General features: G+C 51.1%; 1 protein-coding gene across 27 annotated transcripts in view; it reads left to right on the top strand.

Moving 5' to 3' along the window:
* The window catches only part of PFKFB3 (6-phosphofructo-2-kinase/fructose-2,6-biphosphatase 3), a 254,674-nt gene that overhangs the window by 37,341 nt on the left and 197,617 nt on the right, over positions 1-19,716 (top strand). For 6 of the 27 annotated variants that reach the window (XR_013519476.1, XR_013519478.1, XM_054258428.2 and 3 more), the window contains exon 1: positions 14,542-14,944. The exons of 14 other annotated variants lie outside the window; for them this stretch is intronic. Coding sequence is in view for 4 of the 13 variants with exons in the window: in XM_054258428.2 (XP_054114403.1) it covers positions 14,869-14,944 (76 nt within the window). In the remaining 9 variants the exon portion in view is untranslated. Of the gene's footprint in view, positions 1-14,541; positions 14,945-15,051; positions 15,339-15,687; positions 15,805-19,716 lie in introns of those variants that run through there. 7 more of the 27 variants (XR_013519479.1, XM_035306717.3, XM_035306718.3 and 4 more) reach the window with 2 other exon arrangements.

Here is a 19,716-nt window from a genome sequence, read left to right as displayed (position 1 = left end):
AAGTGCTGGGATTACACTGCGCCCGGCCCTCCCTGTCATGCTGTTTAGCCGTTTCTCACAGGGATGGTTTCCAGTTGGCTCGGACACCCTGGTCACTGTTCCCTGGGGGTAGGTGAGTTTATGAAGACCAAACTGGATATGAGCAAAAGCACCCTTGAAAAAACTATATTCAACCAATCCCTAGATGAGCATTTTTTTAACTGGCTAGGCCCACCTCAGATGTCTGAATAGATTTCCTCTGATCAGTGACATTCCCCAGCACACACACACACACCCACACGCACACATGCTGCTTCTTGAGGAGGAGTACACAGTAGGGAACACGATCCAGTCTCAACACTGGCGGTTAGAGACCGTCGCATTCTCTCATCTGAACCCCACACATTGATCCAGCCCAGCCGGGAGCTTTCTTAACATCTCGTCAGCAGCCCGCATCTATAGCCAAAAGCTGCCTGGTTTTTTGTTTGTTTGTTTTTGGTTTGATTCGGCTCTGTTTTTAGAATGTTTCCACTGGGAGAAGGAAGAACTATGAGGGAACAGCAGGGAGAGGTGCCAGCTATCGCCAGCCTAGGGTTGCTCCACGGCATGCGTCTACACTGTAGTCATGGGCTGGCCGTGCCACGCACAGCCTGGCCCGGCGGGTCACCCGGCGTCACCCGACCGTGGTCTGGGTTCCAGTTTCTTTTCTCCCCAGTCCTGAGTTAGGAAACTCAGTGGTTTGGACATTGACTCTTCCCCTCACTCGTGTGTGTGTGTGTGTGTGTGTGTGTGTGTGTGTTGGGGGATGGCCATGATCTGGGGAAACCAATGGGTGAAAATCAAATCATAGAGCAGCCAAAATCAGAGGGAATCTATTCAGACATCTGGGATGGACCCGCAACTTACAACAAATGCTCATCGAGGGGCTGGTTAACCTAACACTTCACAGTTTTTCCAAAAGTGCTTTTGTTCATACCCAATTTGGTCTTCATAATGACCTCTTGAGCAAGATGGGGTTGCTATTCTCATTCTACAGATGATTTTGCCGTGAATGACCGTCCATCCACCTCAGAGCCCCGTGGTTCCTGCAGGACGTATGGAAGCTGCCTGCAGCTCATGATGTGAGCCAGGACTTGCTCCTACTTAGGATTATGTATTGAGGTTGGACATGGTAGCTGACACCTGTAATGCTAGCACTTTGAAAAGCAGGAGAATTGCTTCAGGCCCGGAGTTTGAGACCAGCCTGGGCGACATAATGAGACCTTCGTCTCTATAAAAACAAAATATAAAACTTAGCTGAGTGTAGTGGCAGGTGCCCATAATCCCAGATACTCAGAAGGCTGAAGTGGGAGGACAGCTGGAGCCCACAGACCCCAGGCTCACTGGAATTGTATGATTGCACCACTGGGCACATCAACCAGACCCCATCTCAGCAAAACAAAACCAAACCAAAAAAACAAAAATATATCGACGAGTTGAATCATCGCAAATGTAAACATTCATTCATCAAGCAAGCATATACTGAACACCGTCCCCGTGCTGGGCACTGTCAGGGTCTGGTGATTGAAAGATGAGCAGCTGCCCCTGTTTCTAAGGTGCTTATAGTCTGGTGATTTCTCCCGGGTTTCTATTAATATTTGTATTTCATTGAGAACAATAGGAACCACTGGTCTCTGCCACTTGGGAAGAGATGATTAGACAGATAAGGTGTAGAGAGGGTCAGAACCCACGTCGAGGTTCTAACTCCCAAGCCATGTCCCCAGCCACACACCGCAGTCAGTGTCTTGCCTTCCCATTCCTATTGGATAAGCTTTGGAGATAAGACGAGCCTGGCTGATGGCGGCTGAGTCTGTGAACCTCGTTATGCAGAGGTAACCTGGAATTGCTTCTTGAGTCCCTGCTTATTTCAGCTCTTGACATCACAAGATGAATTCCCTCTTTAGTGAACTGCACAGATTTTTGAAAACTATGCTTCTGCTGCTGTAAAGTCCAGGAGTGGGCTCCTTAGCCTGAAGGATGCACGTTTTAATGGGATGTGACAGCTGCTTTCAAACATTTGAGGGCAAGCCACTGTTGTTGGAGGGGGTGCAGGGCTTGTCCCGTGTTCAGCAACAGAGATACAAGGGGGGGATGTTCCAGGAAAGTCTGCTTGGCTCCGTATGAGCAAATGTCTTTCCAGCCAGTAGCGCCGTCTAATAATGGAGCAAACATCTTGAAGCCAAAGAGCCAAAGGTCCAAGCTGAGGATGCCAGAAGGACTCTTCAAGGGCTTTGTGGAGTCAGTGGGAAGCTGGCCTGGAGTGACCACCTGATTTGTCCCTTTGCACAGTTTGTCTGGTGCTGCACGTAGAGAATTTTACTTTCTTTAGAGAGATGAAGGGCATAGAACATCAACACTCTTCTTATGGCAAAGGTAGGATTCTGCTCCCCTCCCTCCCTCCCTCCCTCCCTCCCTTCCTTCCTTCCTTCCTTCCTTCCTTCCTTCCCTTTTTTTTTCTTTTGAGACTGTGTCTTGCTCTTTCACCCAGGCTGGAATGCAGTGGCATAGTCTTGGCTCACTGTAACCTCCATGTCCTGAATTCAAGTGATTCTCCTGCCTAAGCCTCCAGAGTAGCTGGGATTACAGGCACCTGCCACCACGCCTGGTTAATTTTTGTATTTTTAGTAGAGATGGGGTTTCACCGTGTTGGCCAAGCTGGTCTTGAACTCCTGAGCTCAAGTGATTGGCCTCCCAAAGTGCTAGTATCACAGGCATGAGCCACTGTGCCTCGCCTCCTGTTCTTTTCCATCTACGATTTGGAAGGAGGTGTTGTCAGGGTCATAGAAGACCCTTAGGAGACATGGGGTGGGTGGTTTAGGAATTAGTAGTGGCCATGTTTCCCTAACCCCATGGAGCTTTGCCCAGGGCTCTTCCATCGTTTTAACTGGGCCTCATACACGTCTAGAGTTTTCTTCATCTTGTTGTATCTGGGTCTGCCCAGTATAGTCACTGAGAAATTATCTGGCAAGAAACAAAGCTACTCATGTTCTAGGTCAAATTTCCAGGGCTTAGCATGAAAACAAGTAAGGTCCAGGTGTCCAAGGGCCCCTGAGACCCCAACACACCTCCTGGGTGGCTGGCCACGTCTGCATGGGTCACTGCCACCCAGGACTCAGACTTTCCTTTAGAATTTGGTTTTGGCGGTGCACCCAGGGAGACTGAGTCACCAACCAAACTGGTAAGAGAACGCAGATAAATGTGGTTTGCTTCCGGTGGATTACAACTGCCAGCAGAGAGTATTTAGGGGGCCTCCCTGCAGAATTCTCTTGGAGGAGAAGGTAGGTGGGAGTTAGAGGCTGTTGTGTATGGTGAGGCCGAGAAGGGAGAATTCGGGCTACTGTCCTGGCTACTCTGGCAGACCCAAGGTAGCCTGACACGTGAGTTTCTCAGTCCATTTTACATCCACGCATTCTCACGGCAGACGGTGATCTCAGGGGAGGTGAGAACCCTCACTGCTTACTGTGGTGCAGTTGCAGGTGCCGACAGCCTGCTCTTTTTCTACTCTGTCCCGCCCCTTGTTTTCAAGCCTCTGAGAGGAATTTTCCAAAATCAAGCTTTCTGGCTCGCCTTCCTCTTTTGCTTTCATAAGGATAAACACTATTTGGGGGAGAGGGCGGGAGAGATTGAGAGCCAAGGTTGTGAGACACAGTGTGGGCAGGGTGCTGCCTCGTGAGCTCGCCTTTTTTTTTTTTTTTTTTGAGACAGGGTCTCGATCTGTTGTCCAGGCTGGAGGGCTCTGGTCCCATCACAACTCACTGCAGCCTCTACCTCCCAGGTTCAAGCGATTCTTCCACCTCAGCCTCCCAAGTAGCTGGGACCTCAGGCGCCTGCCTGCCACCACACCGGCTAATTTTTTTTTGTATTATTTTTTGTACAGATGGTGTATTAGTCAGGGTTCTCTAGAGGGACAAAACTAATAGGATATATACATCTATCCTATCCTGTAAAACTATCCTATAGATGTATGTATCCTATTAGTTCTGTCTCTCTAGAGAACTTGACTATAAAGGGTTATATAAAGATATAAAGGGAGTTTATTAAGGAGCATTAACTCACACAATCCCAAGGTGAGGTCCGCAATAGGCCATCTGCGAGCTGAGGAGCAAGGAAGCCAGTCCAAATTCCAAAACCTCAACAGTGAGAAGCCAACAGGGCCAAATGTCCAGGAGTCCCAAAGCTGGATAACTTGGAGTCCTATGTTTGAGGGCAGGAAGCATCCAGAGGAGAAAGATGGAAGCTCAGAGACTAAGCCAGTCTAGTCTTCCCATGTTCTTCTGCCTGCTTTTATTCTGGCTGAGCTGATTAGATGGTGCCCACCAGACTGAGGGTGGTTCTGCCTCTCCCAGTCCACTGACTCACATGTTGATCTCCTGTGGCAGCTCCCTCATGGACACACCCAGGAACAAGACCTTCAATCCGATCAACTCGACACTCAATACTCACCATCTCAGATAGGGTCTTGCTGTGTTACCCAGGCTGGTCTCAAACCCCTGTCCTTAAGCAATCCTCCCCACCTCAGCCTCCCAAAGTGCTGGGATTACAGGCCTGAGCCACTGTACTTGGCTTGTTTTAATCATTTTTACTGCACCTTTTCTTTTTTTTTTTCTTTTCGAGATAGAGTCTTGCACTGTCTCCTGGGCTGGAATGCTGTGGCACAATCTTGGCTCACTGCAAGCTCTGCCTCCCTGGTTCAAGTGATTCTCCTGCCTCAGCCTCCTGAGTAGCTAGAATTACAGGTGCCCGCCACCACTCACAGCTAATTTTTCTATTTTTAGTAGAGATGGGGTTTTGCCATGTTGGTCAGGCTGGTCTTGAACTCCTGAACTCAGATGATCCACCCTCCTCGGCTTCCCAAAGTGCTGGGATTACAGGCGTGAGCCATGGCACCCGGTCTTACTGCACCTTTTGTATGTTTAGATATACGAATTCCTACCACTGTGTTACAGTTGCCTACAGTCACACACTGGGCAGGTTTGTAGCCTAGGAGCAACAGGCTATCCCATGTAGCCTAGATATGTAGCAGGCTACGCCATCTAGGTTTGTGTAAGTTCTCCCTGTGATGTTTGCACAATGACAAAATTGCCTAGTGATGCATTTCTCAAAACACATCCCCATCATTAGGCAACATGTGACTGTATTTCCTTTCTTCTTCTTTTGCTTGAACAATAAATTAGGACATCTTAAAACTTTTGAGAAGTACACAAAAGGCCCAAGGCATCCTCCACATCTTACAGTTTTTGAAGGAAGAGAAAACATATTTATTATTCCTTAAGTGGAAGTGAATCATCATAAAGGTCTTCATCTCTGTTGCCTTCATGCTGAGTAGACTGGGAAGGAGGAAGTGGGGTTGGTCTTCCTGTCTCAGGGGTGGCAGAGACAGAGGAAAGTAGGGGAACCTTTGTGATTCAAGTGTGTTTTTCAAGGGTCAAGTGTATGTGTCTGGCTCTCACCATCTAATATTTTACATAGGAAGCTTATATCTCTGTCTGTCATAAATAAAATGAACTTAAAGTTTCCTTTACTTTTACTGACTTTTATCAAGGTTTTGCTGTCCTCAGAAATGACTAGAATTGCTTTCATTATTTTCTATTTTCTGGAATAATTTACTTAGATAAATCATCTGAGGTCAGGAGTTCAAGACCAGACTGGCCAACATGATGAAAATACAAAAAGTAGCCGGGCGTAGTGGTATGCACCTGTAGTCCTAGCTACTTGGGAGGCTGAGGCAGGAGACTCACTGCAACCCGGGAGGTGGAGGTTGCAGTGAGCTGAGATCATGCCACTGCACTCCAGCCTGGGTGACAGAGCATGACTCCATCCCAAAAAGAAAAAGAAAAAGAAATTTATTGAGATAAAAATTATTTCCTATTTGAAATTCTATTAGAACCCATCCATTGAAACCATCTAGATTGAAACTTCTTCTGTGAACTTAAGATAACTGCTATTTCAATTCCTGTAGTAGCTATTGGTCCATTTGGAGTTTCTGTGTTTAAATCTGAGAGGAACGATTGCCTATTTACCGTTTTAAAATTTCTTTTACTTATAATTGTTTCCCCTTTCACTGAATTTTTAATTTGCTTTCCTCTTTCTGTTTTTTTAAAAATACAGTTTCAGTTTCATTTCATAAAACTAGGTTTTTTGTTGTTGTTAAATTGACCTCTGTGTAGTAGAAGGTGCGCGCCTTTTCCGCAGAGCTCACTGAGGCTCTCAGGTGTGACCCTGGCAGCTTACAAGGGCTTGAGTATCCTTGAGAGGCCGCTCATTGTTACCATGTGCTAAGAAGCACTTTTCAATGTAGGACCATTTGTAAGTTTTTAGTCATTTTTATTCACTTTGATGTCAGACTTTTAAAGATTTTTAGTTATTAATCTCCATGATAGTTTCTTAAGATGATTCTTATTTGCATATTATAAATGAATACTAGATAACTCTGTGACCATCACCTAAAACACTTGACCCCGAATCTTGTTAACATTGTCATTGAAAAGGAGATTGAACATTGTGGTTGGAACATGATTTATTTATTTATTTATTTTATTATTATTTTTTGAGAAGGAGTCGTGCTCTTTCACTCAGGCCAGCGCACAATGGCGTGATCTCGGCTCACTGCCACCTTCGCCTCTCGGGTTCAAGCAATTCTCCTGCCCCAGCCTCCTGAGTAGCTGGGATTACAGGTGTGTGCCACCATACCCGGCTAACTTTTGTATTTTTAGTAGAGATGGGGTTTCATCATGATGGCCAGGCTGGTCTTGAACTTCTGACCTCTGGTGATCCGCCTGCCTTGGCCTCCCAAGTGCTGGGATTACAGGCGTGAGCCACCGTGCATGGTTTAGAACTTGACGTAATTGAGAAAAACTCAGAATACCAGACTAGCTGTAGATCTCTGGGCCTCAGTTTCATCAGTGCTGAGAAAAAAGGGCAAGGGTATATATGTATGTTTTGGGGACACGTTATGAAATTCAAAATGAATTCTTAATTCTGACAAGGACCATCCCTTGCTTGACTTTTAGCCCTTGGTACAGCAGCTGTCAGTGAATATTTATTGCACGTAAAAAGAAATGAGAGATCTTTGCTTTTGGTTCCATGTGTCCTTGGACTCAGTAGAACAAAACTGAAGAACAATGAAATTTCAACATGAAATTCCCAGTTGATCTGCTGCCAGTTACATGCAAACTTAACGTCCCTACATGGACTCACCCTTAGACTGTGTGCAGTGTGCTCTTACCCAGCTCCACACTGCTCTCTCAGGTCCCTACTTGCATTCTAATACATGGATGTTATTCCCTTTGGTCTTCAGTGGCAAGCTCTTGGGAATGGCAGCCATTTCTTTGTAATAGCCAGCACGAGGCTTAGCATAACACTGTGATGACAACTATTGGACCACCACCTCCTCCTTTCTCTGTCAGAATCCAAGATAATTGAGATTCCTTCTGCAGCCTCTGTGCAGTATCTGAGAACGGCGACTGCTTGTGAGTACCTAATCAATAACCTCTGGGCACTATGAGATGGACAGGCTGGCTCATGTGCCAGGACCATGCATTTCTTGAGTAGGTACCTGTCTTTGAGTCCCTTTCATCTCAGGCTCAGCATGCACCTCTGAGAGCACTGACTGCACTCTGTGTGACTCTGTTTTGCGGTAAGCATGCAAGTTGGTGACGACGACATAAAACCATTGATACTCCTCCAAAAATCTCTGCGAAGCCGAGAAATACAATCACCCCCACCCCAAGTTAAAAGACAGCTTGAGCTTGATTTGGTTTTTCCACAGGTGCAAGATTTGGGCACATTCCCTTTGTATATGTGAATGTCATTTGCAAGAAGTGGGGCTGTTGCCAACACAGGTGAATCCTTGCAGAGTTCTTGACCACCTTTCTACCAAGCCCTTCCTCCCTCCATGCCTGAATCTATACAACTATGCACTGTTTCTCCAGAATTTCAGCAAACTGAGCTATAACTGGCTTTTACATTTTAAATTTTATTATATTTTTGAGACAGAGTCTCACTTTTGTCCCTAGGCTGGAGTATAGTGGCACGATCTCAGCTCACTGCAACCTCCGCCTCCTGGGTTCAATCGATTGTTCTGCCTCAGCCACCTGAGTACCTGGGATTACAGGTGCCTGCACGCTCGGCTAATTTTTGTTCTTTTAATAGAGACAGGTTTCACTATGTTGGCCAGGCTGGTCTCAAACTCCTGACCTCAGGTGATCTGCCCTCCTCGGCCTCCTAAAGTGCTGGGATTACAAGCTTGAGCCACTGTGCTTGACCCTAAACTTTTTATTTGGAAATAATGTTAGACTCTTAAGAAGTTGCAAAATAGTACAAGCAGTTCCATAAACCTTTCACCCAGCTGCTTCCAATGGTGACATCTTCTCATGAACTTTTCACCCAGCTGCTTCCAATGGTGACATCTTCTGTGGCTGCAGTAAAACATCAAAACCGGGACACTGAGTTTGGTACAATACTGTAAACTCGACGACAGCGTCTGAGTTTTAACAAGCACAAATACTGTGAAGTCATAATAGTTTTATTTTTTGTTTTAAGACAGTTTTGTTCTGTTGTCCAGGTTGGAGTACGGTGGTGTGATCTTGGCTCACAGCAACCTCCACCACCCAGGTTCAAGTGATTCTTCTGCCTCTGGAGTAGCTGGGATTACAGGCGCCTGCCACCACGCCCGGCTAATTTTTGTATTTTTAGTAGAGACAGTTTTACCATGTTGGCCAGGTTGGTCTTGAACTCTTGACCTCAAGTGATCCGCCTGCCTCAGCCTCTCAAAGTGCTGGGAGGGATTATAGGCGTGAGCCAACGTGCCCAGCCAATAATACTTTTTTTAAAAAACACAAATACTCTATGTCTTGTTACTGGGGGAGGAGGCTGACGGAGTGTGGAATCCTCTGAAAGCCGTAGGCAGCTGTGATTCTGGACATGAAGTGCCAGTAGGCAGCTTTACGAACCTGGTCTCAGGGGTGTCCTTGAGAAAAGGAAAGGCCCACAGGAGATGGAGTGACAGGGTCGGGGCAGAGGGAAATGGAAATTTACCAGAGGGTTTGCTGGGACTAGTTGAGCAATTTGAGTCACTTCACCCAGAGCCCGGCTGTGGCTGCTGCATATCCTCCTCACACCCACTTAATGAGACACTAAGTCTACTGGATTGGAGAAAAAAGTCTATGCTATTTGTAGAAAAATACTAATTTTTTTTGAGACAGTCTCCCTCAGGTACCCAGGCTAGAGTGCAGTGGCACAATCTAGGCTCACTGCGACATCTACCTCCCGGGTTCAAGTGATTCTCCTGCCTTAGCCTCCTGAGTAGCTGGGATTGCAGGCATGCATTACCATGGCTGGCTAATTTTTGTATTTTTAGTAGAGTGGGTGTTTCACCATGTTGGCCAGGCTGATCTGAAATTCTTGACTTTGTGATCTGCCCGCCTCAGCCTCCCAAAGTGCTGGGATTACAGGCATGAGCCACGGTGCCTGGCCAGAAAAATGATATATATATATATATATATATTTAAAAGGCTTACTAAAAAGTAGAAGCAGTTTTAGGTTCACAGTAAAACTGAGTGGAAAGTATTGAGCTTTTCCCTGTATCCCCTCCCCCACACACGCACAGCCCGCCACTATCAGCATCCCCACCGGAGTGGTGCGTTTGTTACAATCAGTGAACCTATACTGGCATGTCCTTATCACCCAGAGTCCACAGTTCACATTAGGGCTCACGCTTGTCGTACATTCTGTGGCTCAAATGCATAACCATAGGTATGCACTATTACGGTACAGGGTAGTTTCGCTGCCCGAAAAATCCTGTGCTTGGCACACTGGCTCTTGCCTGCAATCTCAGCACTTTGGGAGGCCAAGGCAGGAAGATCATTTGCGCTCACGTGTTTGAGATCAGCCTGAGCAACATAGGGAGACTCCTGTCTCTGTTTCATTTTAAAAAATTCCTGCGCTCCACCTATTCATCCCTTTTGCTCCCAACTCTTGGTAACTACTGATCTTTTTATTGTTCCCATAGTTTTGCTTTTTCCAGAATGTCCTATAGTTGGAATCCTACTGGATGTAGCCTTTTCAGAAACTGGCTTCTTTCACATAGTAATGTGTTTAAAGTTTCTCCATGTCTTTTTTCTTTTCTTTTTTTCCCTTTTCACTCTCTCTCTCTCCTTCCCTTCCCCTCTCCCTCTCCCTTCCTCCCACTCTGTCTGTCTCTTTCTTTTTTGAGACAGAATATCACTTTCTGACCCAGGCTGGAGTGCAGTGGCACAGTCTTGGCTCACTGGAAGTTCCCCATCCTGTATTCAAGAGATTCTCCTGCCTCAGCTGGGCACCACTATGCCAGCTAATTTTTTATATTTTCAGTAGAGATGGGGTTTCACCAGCTTGGCCAAGCTGGTCTCGAACTCCTGACCTCAGGTGATCCGCCCACCTCAGCCCCACAAAGTGCTGGGATTACAGGCAGGAGCCACCACGGCTGGCCTCTCCATGTCTTTTCATGGCTTGCGATCTCATTTCTCTTTAGAACGGAATCATACTCCATCGTCTGGATGTTCCAGTTTATCTGTTTACCTGCTGATGGACATCTTGGTTGATTCCATATTTCAATAATTCTGAATAAGTCAGTGTAAACATCCGTGCGCATGTTATGAATTGGTTTTTTGAACCCCTGACGTGACGATGTGTGGATAGTCTTGGTCTCTGTTCCCAATCATGTATGGGTTACAAATAATTGATTAAAATAAAAAACCCTCCCCCAGTCTTTGGCTGTTGATAATGGAAGGGTTTGGTGGTTTCAGTGTTTTGTTTGGTGGCTCAGTTTTTCCTCTCATACATGGGATTTTTCACAGGAGCAAATAGTGGCACTTGGTGTCTAATGAGCAACTTCTGATTGCTGCCAGCCTGCCGTGCTTGTCACCTCTCTCTCTGTCTCCCTCTGGGCAGGGGGTAGGTCCTAGCATGGTTGGAACATTTAAACCTGGCTATGGCCAGCGCAGGATCATGGAAATGTGGTTGCTTGTGGCTGTTCCAGCCGCATTTGGGAGCTCTGGTAGGAGTTAGATGACATTGGCTGGCTTAGAAGTGTGGGAACAAAGGTGATCCTGGAGAAAAACCACTCCACTGTCCTCTCAAGGCTGGACGGAGCTCAGTGAATTCAGCTATGTGAGCAAGCACCTCACCAGGCACTTGCTTGGAATTTTTTTTTTTTTCGCAACAGGGTCTCACTCTGTCACCCAGGCTGGAGTGCAATGGTGCGATCTTGGCTCACTGCATCTTGTCTCTCCTGGGCTCAGGTGATCCTCCCACCTCAGTCTCCAAAATAACTGGGACCACAGGTGTGAGCCACCACACCCAGCTATTTTTTCAAAAATTTTTTTTTTTTTTTTTTGCAGAGATGGGGTTTCGCCATGTTGCCCAGGCTAGTCTCTTAACTTCTGAGCTCAAGCAATTCGTCTGCCTCAGCCACCCAAAGTGTTGGGATTACAGGTGTGAGCCACTGCACTGGCCAGGATCATTTTCAGTAATTGCCCTGCGAATGTCTCATTCTACCCAGGGAAGGCTCTTCTCTGATCTTTCCAAACAGCTTCATTGTTGTGGGTGAGTCTGAATCACAGCCTGATCAGCTCCTAAATTAGATTCCACTCAGCACCTGGGGTTAGGGTGGCCCTATAATGGGTCTCCTAGGGAGCTGTGGATCTGCTATGTCAAGTAGCGGGGGAGGGGAACCAAACCCAACAAATCCTGCTTCTAATTGGCTTTCTTCCTTGATCTCTGACCTGGTTCCTTGACTTCTCTAATCTCAACTCCCTTTCCTTCTTCCCATAAAGCAAGCGGGGCTGACTAGGCAGTCCTGAAGCTTCCTTCTGTCTTAGGTCCGTGACTCAGGACCTAAGAGAAATCATTAATCTGCGCTATCCTTGGCGCTATCTTTGGCGTTGTTGTAGCTGTAAAAGAATCATTGTATTAGAGGAGCATTTACACGATTGGGGGCGTTTTCTGAAGGACTGCCTTTGTGCTACTCAGGTTAGGAGCAGGGAAGATGGCGAAGCCCTAGTTGGACATTTGGGGTAAGATGGGGCATTAGCAGAGCTGGGAAGGAGTTAGGAGGGTGTCCAAACGAGTCAACTCTGACCCAGTAAATTACCAAAATACAGTTGCAGCTGGGCTGTTTGTGATTTTATAGGGAGTAAAGCAGATCCGTCTCTCATGAGGGCTCTACCCCATCTCACCTGCAGCTGTAAAGCCTACCACGAGTTCTAGCCATTAAAACAAAACAACGAAAGCAAGTGTGCATTTGTGCTTGACCCGCACGCACTCCCAGTTTGCACTTAGATGTAAGGAGCGGGGGGGTGGGGAGCGGGGGGGTTGAATTAACTTCCTTTTGGCTGCTGCATAGCAAGTGCAGGAGGAGAATGGGGAAGAACATAGTCTTCCCTCCGGACTCGCAAAGCGTTGACAGGCAGGAAAAGTGCCCGGTTTGCGAAAGCTCAGCTGGACCTCCGGGACATCAGCTCCCTCTGCTCTCAGAGCTGGCCGCTGTCAGATGCGTTATCTAGGTCAGGAGATTAGTGATGTCCCCCTGCTGGGGCAGACGCCGTCTCTCTTCTCTTTCCAAGAGCCGAAACCAGCAATGTGTTTGCAAGCTTGGAGGGAGTGTGGCAGAAGCCCCCCTGGTCTGCTTGTTTGGCCTGCAGGTGTGCAAAATCGGTGGGCACGCAGCGGGCGCGCAGGTGCATCGTCGTTCCCCGGGAACCGCGGGCGCTCTTTGCAGGGGTGCAGCCGCCCTCGCCGACCCCGGCGAACCCCAGGGCGGGAACTCGTCCAGCTGGCGCGGGCGCTCGCGGCCTGCAGCCTTCTTCTTCGGGTCAGCCCACTCTTATTTCAGGAGCGGAGTGGGACTCTCCTCTGGGCGTTTAGGGTGTCGCCTCTGGCATGTGCTCCCACTGCAGAAAAACAAGTCCAAAGTTGTAGCATCGGGTTTCCGAACAGCCGCCCGAGCGCGGAAACCAGGCGGTCAGCAAAGCTGTCGCCGGAGCAGGGGCTCTGCGAGGGCGGAGAGGGGGTCGCGGTGCTGGAGTGGGGGTCGAGGCGGGGGTGGGGCTGGGGCTGGGCACAGGCCAGTTGGCCGACGCTGCGCGTTCCAGGGCCCCTCGGCAGGCGGCGGGGCGGGAGGAATGGAGGCCCGGGCGGGGCGGGCGCGCGGGGCGGGAGTCGCCGCCTGGGCGCGGGCGCCCTCCCGGCGGAGCATGCGGGACGTGAGCGACGTGTGGCAGCCTCTGCGCAGACTTTTCCGCGGCGGTGTCGGTTTCAGCGAGCGCCGCCTTCCCTCCAATCACGGCCCAGCCTCAAGGCCAAGTGTGTACCTCTCGGCCAGGCGGCGCGGTGCTCCTGTGCTGAGGCTCCGTTTGCACAAACCACATCCAGGTGGTGCCCCAGCGCGGGCGGCGGTTCCCCACCAAGAGCACCCCAGGTCTTCCCCGCCCGCCTCTGGCCTGACTCCACGACTGTCACAGGTCGTGAGCTGGTGCAAACTGCGAGGGCCGAGGGTACGCGTCACGAAAACACCAAAAAGCGGGGAGGCCGAGCTGCAGGCTGTGCGGGCCAAGGGTGTGAATTTTAGGGGTCTGCATGGGGGCCGCCCCCAATAGTGTTCCCTCGACTTAGGTAGTGAACAAAATGCAGGTGGAAATGGGTCTAGTTGTATTCATTCTTCTACTCGGGGCGATAAAGGTTTATTGAATGGTGTACATGGTGAGTGTGAAAACCAAGATGCCAGCCTCCCCGCCGCCCCAGGCCACTCCAGTCCAGCTCCCCGGGGCTTTCCCGCCCCTCCTCGTGCCCAACACCACAGAACTCTCCAGGTTCCCGGTCTTAGGGCTAGGGGAGGGGGAGCAAGACTCTGTTCAAGTCCAGGTTTCTAAGGGATTCAGGAAAGTGGACAGGGTGAGGTAGGAAGGAGGACCAGGGAAGCCTCCTCCCCGCGGGTGGCCCGGGCCGTGGCGGGTGATGGGCTCGCGGGTATTATCAGGGAGCAGCCCGGCCCGAGTCCTTACCTGGACTGCACGTGCCCCGGAGCCCGTGTTAGGAATGCAGAGTACTGGGGCCCCACAGCCCTCAAGGAGCTGAATTGGTAGGATGCACTTTAAGCAGCTTCCCCAGGGAATCGGCTGCGGGGTCCACACTGGGCAGAACTGCGTCGCTGCTCTCCTCCCGGCCAGCACCGTTGCGGCGAGGGACCGGAATTATTCGGAGAAGCTGTGCCCGACGTCCAGAGGGGACCACGGGACGCAGAGATAACAGGAGCCAGGACCTTCAGCAGGGCTGGGCGCGCTCCAGGCCCGGGGCTGGGCGGCAGGAGCTGGCGCACCGCCGTCGCCGGCCCGCAGGGGGAGCCCGCCGGCCGCCTCCGGGTTCGCGGATTCTCCTCCCCACGTGGAAGGGGGCTGGGACCCAAGGAATGCGGCCCGCCCCGAGGCTGACGTGCGCGTCTGCGGCCCGCCCGTACTCTTTAAAAGCCGGCGGTGCGCGGGGTATCCCAGCAGTGCCGGAGGGGAGGCGAGCGTCAGGGCCTGGTGGCCGGAGCGCGGCTGTCACTGCGCCCGAGCATCCTCGAGCTTCCCAAGCGGAAGAGCCGGTCGTGCCGGGCATCCCCAGCCCCGCGTCCCTCGCAGCGCACGTCGAGCCCCGCACGGGCGAGCGTCCGGGACTTAGCCCAAAGCACGTTTCCCCCGGCAGCTCAGGGAACGCCCAGCCGCGCGCCGGCGCACGCCCCCTTCTCCTCCTTTGTTCCGAGGGTCGGCGGTCGCTCTCCGCCGAGTCGGAATCTCGGCCCCGGGAGGCGGGCAGTCGGGCTCAGCGGCGAAGATGCCGTTGGAACTGACCCAGAGCCGGGTGCAGAAGATCTGGGTGCCCGTGGACCACCGGCCCTCGTTGCCCAGATGTGAGTGCAGTTGCGCGGGTCCGGGCTGCAGGGCGCGCCGCGCGGGGCCGAGCCATTGTGTGGGGCAGCTTTGTGCTGACGCCCCTCTTCGGGGGGCGCGCCGGTGCGGGTCGGGCTTGCTGGGCGGGGCGGAGGCCGCGGGCTGCGCGTTCTTGGCTGGGCGGCGGGGGCGCTGTGGCTCGGTCCCGGTGGCTGCCCCGCCGGCCTGGAAACGGCTAATGCGCCCGGCCGGGCTGCGGACGCCGAGACTGAGGGGACGCGCGAGCTTGGCCAGGCGGGGACGGGGCCCACATCCTCCTCCATCCCTGTCCCCGACCCCCGCCCCGGGCGCCCGCGGCCGGACTGCAGCCCAGCGACCCGGCCGCTCACGCCAACGCCTCTCTCCACCGTCCAGGTCTCCCCTCTCTGCCTGTTTCCTTCTCCTTTCCTCCCTTGCTATGCATTCCTGTCGCCTGTCTCCACATAGTAACCTATTTCTCTGTCCTAGTTCCTCTTTCGATATATAGGTCTCTATTTCTCTGTTTCCACCTCCTCCTCCCACACCGTGTTTCTTTCTGCTTTTATCTCTTTCTCTTCAGCGCATCCCCAGTGTCTTGGGGGCGCCAGGAGAGCCACCTGTGCCCCCGGCTTTGGGGAGGGTGGGTGGTTTGGTGAGTGCCCGTTGGCGCCGCTCCACGCGCCCTGGGCGCATGCACTCCCCGGTGCTTGGAATTGGCTGGCAGTGCCCTGCCCTGCCCCGCCCCGCCGGTCGACCCTGCGATTGCTTGGGAGAGGGTTACCTCGAGCTCCAACCCAGCTGCGGAGCGCCGCCGCGGAAAAGGGCGGGTGGGCAGCGCAGAGAGGCGATGCCCCCTCTCCAGGTAATGCGCTCCGGCGTCCATGGGCTGGACAGGGAGGTGCCTGGTGCGGTTTCGCCCAGGTCAGGTCGTAGCCTGAGCAGTGACCGAGGGATCCAGGTGCAAACTGTCAAGGTGGCTTTGGGTCCTCTGAGGGTGCCTGAGTGCAGGCGGCTGACAGGGTTGCCCGGCTGCCACGTTTCTTAGGACGGCCCCCGCGGGACTTGACAGCTCTTCTGGAGGCCTGCCCGGTCTGAATCGGTCTGAATCACCGGCCTTGTCCAGACCTGCCCCTCTCCCCACCCCCACCCCCGTGGTGTGCCTTGGGTGGGGACGTCAGCAGATCCATCCTGCTGGACTTGAGAGTTCTGGGGTAGCCCTCAAGACAGGTCTTGTTCCTCCTCTTGGTGAGGTGGCCCAGGGCTGGGGTGCCCAGGGCTGGGGCTGCAGGTGTGTTGCCCAGCTCGGTCAGACGCGCTTTAACTGGGGCGGCCGATGGCTCTCTTTGTGTAAAACCTGTAAGTGGTGTGGAATGCATCTCTTTAAATCCCCAGGGAGGTTTGGCCAAGGCCAAATGCAGAAACAACTTTTGCATGAAATGAGTATTATCTCCATAGCACTTGGTAAACTACCATGTAGGCTAGTCCATATGTGTACATACATGTGATCGCATGCATACGCACCCGGGTCTGGGAGGAGCATTCTGTGTCTCCAGGGCTCTGAGATCAGTTGGCATTAGCTCAGTAGCGATTTTGAGAAACACCAGCGTGCAGCAAGGCATTCTCCCTCCAGGCTTGGATACTGACCCATTAGGTTCCATCAACCTGCACGTCTCACACGCAGTGAGAGATTTGCCTAAGAATCCCTGTCAGAATCATTCAGAGCTGGAGGGTGGGAGTTTGGCTAAAGCCGATGGATTAATTCTCTTGTCCCGCCCACTGCTGGCATCCTCCTGTGTGGCCTTTGGGGTGTAGTCTCAGACACATTCCTTCTTGTAAAAAGATCGGCAGCCTGGGCATCACATACCCTTATTTCAAGTGGTGGTGTCTTTCTGTTTATATAGTCACACTTAGCGCTTACTGGAATGGAGGGAAGAAGGTATTTCTATTTGGCATCTTTCCTGATACCCTTCCTCAATTCTCTAATGGCATCTTGGACATTGGGTGGGTCTGTTCTGCTTTCTTGCTTTCATTTCTTTCTTTCTTTCCTTTCAAGATGGAGTCTTGCTCTGTTGCCCAGGCTAGAGTGCAGTGGTGCGATCTTGGCTCACTGCAACCTCCACCTCCTGGGTTCAAGCGATTCTTATGCCTCAGCCTCCCAAGAAGCTGGGATTACAGGTGTGCACCACCATGCCCAGCTAATTTTCGTATTTTTAGGGAAGACAGGGTTTTGCCATGTTGGCCAGGCTGGTCTCAAGCTCCTGACTTCAAGTGATCCACCTACCTCAGCCTCCCAAAGTCTGGGACTATAGGCATGAGCCACCATGCCCAGGTGGGTGGGTTTTCTTTCTTCTAAACCTGTTGCCATATTTATAAGTACTCTTCTCATTGGGGGTCTGCAGTAGAGTCCCCTGAGGTTTATTATCTATTTATTCATTTTTGAGGCAGGATCTCCTACTGTTACCCAGGCTCAAGGGCAGTGGTGCGATCATAGCTCATTGTAACCACCAACTCCTGGGCTCAAGTGATCCTCACACCTCAGCCTCTCCTGTAGCCAGGACTACCAAGTATGCAACACCACACCCGGCTAATTAAAAAAAAATTCATAGAGATGGGGTCTTGCCATGTTGCTCAGGCTGGTCTTGAGCTCCTGGCCTCAAGTGATCCTCCCACCTTGGCCTCCCAAAGTGCTGAAGTTACAGGCGTGTGCCACCATTCCTAGCCTCCCTGAGGTTTGTGGCTGAAGGAGGGTGTCTAGGATGTTGCTGTTTATGGACAAAGAACAGTAGAACAAGCAGACATTACCACATCTCGAGCTGCCTGGTCTTCCTGCCTCGGAGGCACAGTAATGCGATGCCTTCTTGCTACCTCAACATGGTGGTGGATGTTTCTTACAAAACCTGCAGCTTTCTTTGCATGTAGCCTGTAGCTCCTGCCGACTTGCTGAATTTGTGAGTCAGCATAATGGGCAGGAAGCACCCTTTTGACTGGCAAGGTCTAGCTTTCCTTTCTGTTCATCATCCCTAAAATTCAAGAGCCTCTGTGTTCAAGTCGCCACCTGTTTATCCACTCAGAACCTCCGTTTCCTTGTCTTACTGTTTACTTAATAGGGCAGTGAGGGGTCCCGGGTACCGGGCTGAGTCCTAAGACAGTGCTTGGGACTTGGCATTAACTCAGGAATTGCCATCATCAGTGGAGCAGAGGGGAGATTAGTACTGGTCAGTGCAGGGCTGTAAACAGCAGGTAGAAAGACAGCCTCTTAAGCACCAAACTTTCTTTTGTGAGACAGGGTCTCACTCTGTCATCCAGGCTGGAGTGCAATGGTGCAATCACATCTCATTGCAGCCTTGAACTCCTGGGCTCAAGCAATCCTTCTGCCTCAGCCTCCTGAGTAGCTGGGACTGTGGGTGTGTGCTGCTGTGCCCAGTTAATTTTTAAAGGTATTTTTGTACAAACGGCATCTTGCTGTGTTGCCCAAGCTGGTCTCAAGTTCCTGGTCTCAAGCGATGCCCCCTCGGCCTCCCAAAGTGCTGGGATTACAGGTGTGAGCCACTGTACCTGGTCTTTTTTTTCCCCTCTTAAATACAGTGGAATGAGAAAACTGCCAGCTTGTCTTTGCTCAGGATTTAGATGGACACAGCAGGAAATTAAGTCGGAAGAAAGGTTAATGTTGTACCCAAACACGGTGAAAGATCTTCCTCTCTGTAGGGAGTTATGCCGGCTGATGGTGTTCTACCTTGAGGAAGCTGGGCCGGTGGTGTCCTAGAGAAATCGCTACCTTATCCCTGGGTAGCCCCTACAGTTTATTTTCTAGGACGCATTCTGTGTTAAGGTTTGGGTCAGTGGGGGATGCATGCTGTGCGGACTGCTGCTGTCTGTCCAGGCAGCGCACACTCTCAGAGAGGTTAGTAACTTCATCTAGCCGGGAGAGCAGAAATAGGAACCCAGGGGTGCCAGCCTCTCACTGTCCAGGTGGGGGATTCTTCATCCATCTGGCTGCTGCTTTCCATAACGGCTCCTTGTGTCACTGTATCCTGTGGATACCAGCCTTCAGTTCACCAGCCAGCCTTCAGTTTTCCTTTGGCTTCCTATGTGCGTTCACCTGCAGGAATGGGCCCCAGTAGGCAGCCTGCGTTGTCCACTAATGGTACTGTGGGCTTGTAGACAGCCAGGGCTTAGCCCAGAGGCACTACTCAGCAACACTGACCCTGTCTTATCCAAGTAGCCTCGGCCTCATGGGGACCCAGGGCATGAACCTGGTGCCTGTGCCCATTGAGCGAGTGTCGTGAACGCAGCGACTTTGTAGAATTGAAGCTCTGCTACTGGTACTCGGTGACTTTCTGGGAGGTGACCATGGTCTTAACCATGACAGCGCTTTGAGTATGAGTCCCCCAGACTCAATTCGGGTGTTGAGTCCGTGACCCAGGGTCTTTACACCGTTGCTTCCTTCCCCTGTGACATGTGACATCTGTGTTCCCCCATGCATGTTTCAGTTGACATCAAAAGTCCACATCTAAATACATCTAAGTTTTACAACTTTAAACTTTGTGTGTGTGTGTGAAAAAGAAGTTAAACATTTACATAAAATGAAATGGGACACACAGTTACTCTTTGGGAAATCTTGTGGTAAACTCATTACTTCTGTTATTGAGGCAGAGTCTTGCTCTCTCGCCCAGGCCGGAGTGCAGTGGTGCAACCTCGGCTCACTGCAACTTTTGCCTCCTGGGTTCAAGCGATTCTCCTTCCTCAGCAGATGGGATTATAGGTGCCAGCCAAC

This window comes from Callithrix jacchus, chromosome 7 (genome assembly GCF_049354715.1).
Source record: "Callithrix jacchus isolate 240 chromosome 7, calJac240_pri, whole genome shotgun sequence".
NCBI lineage: Eukaryota > Metazoa > Chordata > Mammalia > Primates > Cebidae > Callithrix > Callithrix jacchus.
Note: the sequence above shows the minus strand (reverse complement) of the source record. Positions and strands in the feature narration are given on the sequence as shown.